This window comes from Bos indicus, chromosome X (assembly GCF_029378745.1).
Source record: "Bos indicus isolate NIAB-ARS_2022 breed Sahiwal x Tharparkar chromosome X, NIAB-ARS_B.indTharparkar_mat_pri_1.0, whole genome shotgun sequence".
In the NCBI taxonomy this organism is placed as follows: Eukaryota; Metazoa; Chordata; class Mammalia; order Artiodactyla; family Bovidae; genus Bos; species Bos indicus.
Window position 1 is genome coordinate 124,769,754 of NC_091789.1, and position 7,247 is coordinate 124,777,000.

The 7,247-nt window shown below is 46.2% G+C and overlaps 1 protein-coding gene across 1 annotated transcript; it reads right to left on the reverse strand.

Annotated features, from left to right (window-relative positions):
• Positions 1–5,226: 5,226 nt before the first annotated feature.
• LOC109561118 (melanoma-associated antigen B10-like) lies at positions 5,227–7,020 on the reverse strand. The gene is made up of 2 exons (XM_019963529.2): positions 6,911–7,020; positions 5,227–6,364 (listed from the first exon to the last, which is right to left on the reverse strand). The coding sequence occupies exon 2, from the start codon at positions 6,301–6,303 to the stop codon at positions 5,257–5,259; it is 1,047 nt and encodes a 348-aa protein (XP_019819088.2). The 5' UTR covers positions 6,304–6,364; positions 6,911–7,020; the 3' UTR covers positions 5,227–5,256.
• Between the last annotated feature and the right edge of the window lie 227 nt (positions 7,021–7,247).

The window sequence follows — 7,247 nt, forward strand, 5'->3', positions numbered from 1 at the left end:
TTGAGTTTTAAGCCAACTTTTTCACTCTTCTCTTTCACTGTCATTGAGAGGCTCTTTTAAAACATTTTTTAAAGTTGCCATTATAAAAACATTTAGGAGGACTTCCACATTAGTTGCTATAAACAACTTTTAAAATAGGCAGAATATATGAGGTAACTGTAAAACAGCACAGGATTATGATCCCCAAAAGTAGGAAAACAGATGAGAGAGGCTTTCCAAATGACCCTGTATTTCTACCTAGAGACAGTGTCTAGACTGTAATACAAGGAGGATAAGCCACAACAGAGCACAGTGGACTGAACTAAGGACAGAGTGAGCAGAGTTTGGAAATAGGAAAACCACTGAAACTTGCAGGGCAAGCTGTTGGAGAGAAGAGAGCTGGGTGGAGTTAATCCTCCAGAAATCTGTAGAAGGTCCCCTTGGGTCTTTCACTGAACATTAATCTGCTCATGAAAAGGGAAATACTCCATGTGGCTGGTCAAAGTGCAACTACCAGGGGAGTTAAAAAAAAAAAATCCTGGAAAGCAGTGAGCTGAACAACTACTGAAAGGCAAACATGGCTGGGAGACTTAAATCTTGAATAGCCAGAGGGACAGTCCTCTCTGAACACCCAAAGTGATTCAGTGGGGTTTCGGACATATCTAAGCTGTAGGAAGATCATGAGTGTAGTCCCATAATAATGGCTACCATACAACATCCTAACTGCCACCAAATCACGGACTGGATTTCTGAGGAAAGCTTAAGTTGGAACAAGAGGCCCCTTGTCTAAAATGTTTACGGCCACTGTAGACAAGTTAGATACAGTTTGTGTCATGGAATCCTGGCCTCTCTGAACTTCATATTCCCTCTCATGGACTCTGATCACTGTTCTTTCTCTGGTTCTTTCTAATATTCCTTACTAGCTGGAAGTGTTCTGTCTGAACCCATTCCCTGACACCTGGTCATTCCAATCCAATCCTTCTTTCTCAAAGTGAAGAGAAAAATTGTATTGACATTTCAGAATTCTAAAGTGTGCCCAGAGGAATTCTGGTAGTCAAGGCATCACTGAAGAAATCCCAGTTTCTATGGATGAGAGATTAAGTTAATTTTCTGCTCAACCTACTTAGAAAACAGGGAAATTAAAATAACTGTGAGACAATATATTTTCACCCAAAAGTTTGACCAAAATTTAAAGGTTGATAAAATAAAATTCCCATGAGAGTGCACACTGCATACATTAATATGTGAGAATAGGAATCAGTACAGCTCTATTTGAGCAGAGTATCAGCAATATTAATAAAAATTTACAATCATCATCTTCCTTCCAATTCAATCCAGCTTGCACTTGGCTCTGTATTTTCTATGAGAACATACATATTTGCCAAAGAATTCATGCAAGTTTTTTTAATCATAGCAACAAATGGGAAACAATTTTTGTGTCCATCAGGGGGAGAATGTCTAATTATGGCACATACACACTTAAGAATACTTGTGAGTAGTTAAAAGGGTGAGATGGATCTGTATGTGCTCTCAGGGAAAGATCCCACATTCATTTTAGTAAGTGACAAGGGCAAGAGGCAGAACAATATGTACACTATTGTCCATGTATATCAAATAACTCACAGTGTATTTTTATAACACATATGTAAGAAAAAGTCTAAGTCAATTTTGAAACAACACAAAATGTTTATTGTAGTTGCTTCTGAGGATAGGGGTGAATTTTAGAGGAATGTGATAGGGAAGGGGAATTGTGACTTATCCATACTTTTAGAATTTGGGGGCAATAAGAGCATTTGCACTATTACTTAAAACCAGAGTTTTCCTCTGGGGCAAGCAGAGACAAGAGGCAGTGCAAGAATATTTTTTTATCAAGGATGACACTTCTGCCACAGAAGAATTTTCTACCTCCTAGAAGGACACCTGAGTTTTTAAAAATTCTATGTAAATGTTTGCTTACACCGTGATTACTGTCATCTTTTCTCATCTGCTTCTTATGGAGGAAGCCTTGGTTTTGACCACCAAGGTAAACTTACTTACTGGTGTGTGGTCAGAGGACAGTCTCAAATAATTCAGCCCATTAAAATTCTCCTGAAAATGCCAGGGTGGTTTCGAAAATCTCCTCTCTAACCTCAGGGTTATTACACTAACGACCAGTAGCCTGCGTGCCAGTTCAGTTGCTACAGTACTGTCTGACTCTTTGCGACCCAGTGGACCGTAGCCCGCCAGGCTCTTCTGTCCATGGGATTCTCCAGGCAAGAATACTGGAGTGGGTTGCTGTGCCCTCGTCCAGGGGATCTTCCGGACCTGGGGATAGAACCTCGTGTCTCCCACATTGCAGGCAGATTCTTTACTGCTGAGCCACCGGGGAAGCCCAACGACCACTAGTTTCTGTGCCAAATCAGACTCTAGTCACCAGCAGATTTGAAAACACTGAGAACGTGGTGGGGGCAGCCAGTGGGGATGAGGAGGTGTCCGAACCTCCCTGCCGGAAGTGACCCCTCATGGGGAAAGAGCAGCTGCGGTCCCTGTGTCTCGGGTGAGGAACCTGCGGAGAGTAGGGATCCTCTGAGTCAGGCAGGGCGGGGCATCTGATTGGTCCATTCCTCTGCAAGCAGAGCCCAGAGTCCAGAGGAGGATGCAGAGAACAGCTGGCCGGAAGTCAGGTTCCAGTCTGGAGACAAGGGCACAGGACTCGCCGGGGGATACCCAGGGAAGGGCGCTGTCACCGGGAAAGTTCTGGGACCGGACACCCGTGCTGTGACCCAGGCAGTCAGCTCTCCAGGAACTCTGGGGCGAGGGGTGGGAGGATTCCAGGGAAACAAGCCCCCAGACAACCCTTAAATTGGGTTTCATTCTCATTTTCACCTTCTTTCTTCAGACTGCTTTTAGTACTTTGGCCACAGCGTTCTTCTTTTCACTGCCAGAAAGATATTATGGAGCAATGTGAAAAGAAATGAGTTAATAGACACAAGGTCAGCCTCAGACCGGGAGGAGTGGAACAATATGAGCTCTGGAGGACTTCAGATCAGAGCTCCAGTTTCGCCCTGTCACTAGCAATGTGAACTAAGCACGTTACCAAATTCTGTGAGCCTCAGATTCTTCAGTGAAGTGTGTTTGATAAGCTCTGTCTTCTAGGACTGTTGGAATGTGTATAATGTATATAAAACACCTGGCACAGTGACTAGTGTGCATTGGAACTGTAAAGAGTGACAATTTTTGCCATGATTTTTTTTTGACCCCAGATAATACCAACCCTCCTGCTGAGATTTTTGTTTTGTTTTGCCGTTGCTTTAATCCAGGAGATGTCTGAAAATATGCAATACTATGGCATGCTGAATACCACGTCAGTCAATAATTCTGTTTAATAAGAAAACATACCTTGGTAGATCATGCCCCATAGAGGTTCTATTATTTAATTTGGCTACTGGGGACTCTTCCCTATCTGGATGCAACTCAAAGCTCCTAAAATGTGTGTCAAGAACTAACTCCTTCTCTCCCTCCCAGCTGCCTTAGATCCACATCACCCCATTTTCATTCACCTGCTGCTGCTGCTGCTAAGTCACTTCAGTCGTGTCCGACTCTGTGCAACTCCATAGACGGTGGCCCACCAGGCTCCCCCGTCCCTGGGATTCTCCAGGCAAGAACACTGGAGTGGGTTGCCATTTCCTTCTCCAATACAGGAAAGTGGAAAGTGAAAGTGAAGTCGCTCAGTCTGGCCCGACTCATAGCGACCCCATGGACTGCAGCCCACCAGGCTCCTCCATCCATGGGATTTTCCAGGCAAGAGTACTGGAGTGGGGTGCCATTGCCTTCTCCATTCATTCGTCGAACCCCTACCAAAATCAAGCCTTGTTATGTACTAAGTCGTGTCCTTCTCTGCGACCCTATGGTCACACCACCAGGCTCCTCTATCCATGGGGATTCTCCAGGCAAGAATACTGGAGTGAGCTGCCATCCTACTCCAGGGGATCTTCCTGATCCAGGGATTGAACCCGAATCTCTTACATCTCCTGCATTGGCAGGTGGGTTCTTTACCAGTAGTGCTACCTGGGAAACCCTCCCTTAGGGCTTGCCAAATTGTACTCAAATTAACCCAGTCAAAATACCTTATTAATGAGGCAGGCTCTGTTTCTTCCAGTCCAGGGCAGAGAGTGTGACATGGGCAGAGTGACTTCTTGGCATCCCACCTCAAGGAAGTATCACCCTGATTTATCAGAAACTCCTTGGTGATGACGTGGCTAAAACACCTAGTTTGTGCACTGTATTCTCTGGCACTGGAACAGGAGCACAGGATACCTTCCATTCCCTCCCTAGGTGGAGATTTCTCTCTAGTTAATCCATGATCCCAAAGTAACTGCTGAAAGCAGTTCTCCTTTCGAGGCTTAATTGCTCAACTCTGAGACACACAACCCAAGGGTCTGGCCTTTGCTCACCACCCTCACACACCCGCTCTGGCCCACCACCCCTTAAAATCACCTCCCATTGAAGAACTTGAGGTTTTTCCAAGGCTCCAGCTTGTATTGTCTCAGGACATTTACCCTTGAGTGCTCTCATCTGGCCCTCCCCTCCAACCCCAATCATCCTTCTTTTCACTTGTCTTTTTTGTCTTAGAGGCATCCCACCTCATGGTCTTTCTTATATGATAGCTGCTGCTAGACTCTAATCAAATGGGAAAGGCTCAGCCTTCTTTTTCTTAATCCCCCCACCTCCATACATACTAACATGGAGCAAAGAGCAACTGCTCAATTAATGTTTAAGGGGAAACAACAGTGAACAATTTAGTATGATTTTATTTCTCTTACATTGTTGAATAAACAAAGCAAGTTCAGGTATATAACTTTTATTTTACAAAACAGGAAAATATAAGGAATAAGGGAAACCAAGAATTCACCATCTTTTATTTCTCTATTTTTTTTTGATCCCAACTATTTTACCTCTAATTTCTTTTGCATTTCTAAGGAAATGCCTATTCCAATGCTATCTTTTCTTATTCCAGATCACTAAAAAAGATGGAAGGTTTTTTTTTTTTTAAATTTAACAAAATAGCAAAACTATTACTCTTAAATTTCATAAACAGCATTAAGTATGTAACCAATATCATTCATACATTTAGATTCTGAACTAAAGTTTTTTTTTTTTAAAACAACATTTGAAACATTTTTTAAGCAACATTTAAAAACATTCAACAACAAAACATAAACCTGTAAGTTATTCAAATATGCTATGCAGTGTGATCCCTCCAGGTGCCCACACTACTTCAGGACAATGCTTCAGATTTCACTGCAGGTGAGAGAAGCTGTGTCGGCCACTGCCCCCAGAATGCACATTGGCCAGGGCACTGGTGCGAAGCATGGCTGCAAATCTGGCTCGGGCTCTCTCTTCTTCATCTCTCAAAGCTTCTTCATACCAGGATGGGAAGGCACTGGGGACCGTATCATGAATGTTGGCCAAGAATTCAAGAACTTTCATTTTGCTGGTTTCCGCATGGGCTCTCGGGCCCCACAGGAACTCATAGCGTGGAGGATCACTGTTGGGCACCTGGCGGTATTCCAGGTACCTTTCCTGCACCAGATCTTGGGTGATGAGCTTCTTGGGATCCCCATGGATGAAGTGCTTCCTTCCAGCATATATCCCCATCACATTGAGCACCTCCCAGACATCCTCCTCAGTGGCGCAGTTGCCCTTCATGAAGATCACACAGAGGATGGTCATAAGGAGGCCAGTCTTGGGCATGATCTCCTCACCCCGAAGCCTGCCATCACTGGTGCGCTGAAATTTGCTGACAAGGGCATAGCAATGAGTGGTGGGGTTGACTTCCTTCACCTCAATGCCAAAGGCCAGCACCATCAGCTCAGAAGCTTTCCTGAGGATCTCAGTGAAGTGCTTCTTGTGCTTTTTAATGACATGCTTAATCATATCTTCTTTGGTAATAGACTCTCTCAGATTATTCTTGCGCAGCAGAAATTGCACCAACAGAATTGCCTTCTCGTCTAGAGGCGTTCTACAGGAAAACTCAGTGCTGGGTAATGCCTGGGAGGTGCTTGGTTTTTCATCTTGGCTGTTAGCACCATCATCAGATCTGGTGCATGAAGCACCTGCAGAAGTAGTGGTAGTGGAAGGGGATCTTCCAGACCCCTGGGATTTTCTACCTGACCCGGAAGCAGGAGAGCTCTGGACATTGCCACTAAGCGGAGGGGTAGGGGAAAAGGGGAAGTCTTCTTCCTCTACTGCAGAGGCCTGAGCATCTTGGAGATGCTGAGCCTCACTCCGGGCCTGTTGGCGTTTCTCACGGGCACGGAGCTTACTCTTTTGCCCCCGAGGCATGATGACACAGATCAGGGACAGCAGGCAGGAGTGTGGGCAGGAAGACAGACAATGAGGGCACCTGGAGGAGGGAGGAGATGCTGTGAGTGCCTTCAACAGGGAGATTCCTCCCTGGCTTTAACCAAGACCACCTTTGCAGGTTTGTGTGAGGTTACTGCTCTAGAACCCACAGGGCTCCCTGATCAGCTTGCCCCCTGAGACTCCTTCACAGTTCACATTTAGAATCATCCTGTCAACTGTTGGCAGGGCCCGGCCATCCTCCCCTCTGCTGCTCTGAAGCTAAACTGCTTTCAAAAATGGCCTTCCATCCCTGAGACCCTCCCGTCCCTGAGGAGGAAATGAAGGAAAGCCTTAGCTGGCGACCCCTGCTGGGGCCTGCCAGAACTGACAACAGGCGCAGGGTTTGATGGGACCCCCTTTGTCTTGGACTATTAGGGTTTTCAGTTGTCACTCATGTCTCCCCCCGCTCCAACACAGCACTTCCGCCCCGCCCCTCCCCTCCACCAGACCGAGAGCCCTCCCTCCCTCCCGTAGTTTGACAGCCCGACCCGGGGCCTCCCAGGAGAGACCACAGGGACAGTGAGTGTGTGTGCCTGGTTTAGCGTACCCTTAGTCCTTGCTCAGGCTCCTCTCCTTAATTCCAAATAAAGTCCGGGATGTTTTCCGCTTTTGATCTGAGACCATTAGCCTCAGATCAAAGGCTTCACTTCCTGAGACCTCAAGGTAGAGGGTGTTGGGCCTAACGGCTATGCCACGAGCCTCTTTGCGCATGGCAGATCAGAGCGGAGTTCTGTGATGACACCTCGGAGTTCTGTGATGACACCTCTGTTCTAGGGAGACGTATTCCCGCAATTCTAAGCCTCGCCTCTCCCCTCCAGAGACCTGAGACTCTGGAGGTGGAAGTCAGCCTGTACCTCCTGCTGACAGCTCTGCCCTGGGCTTCC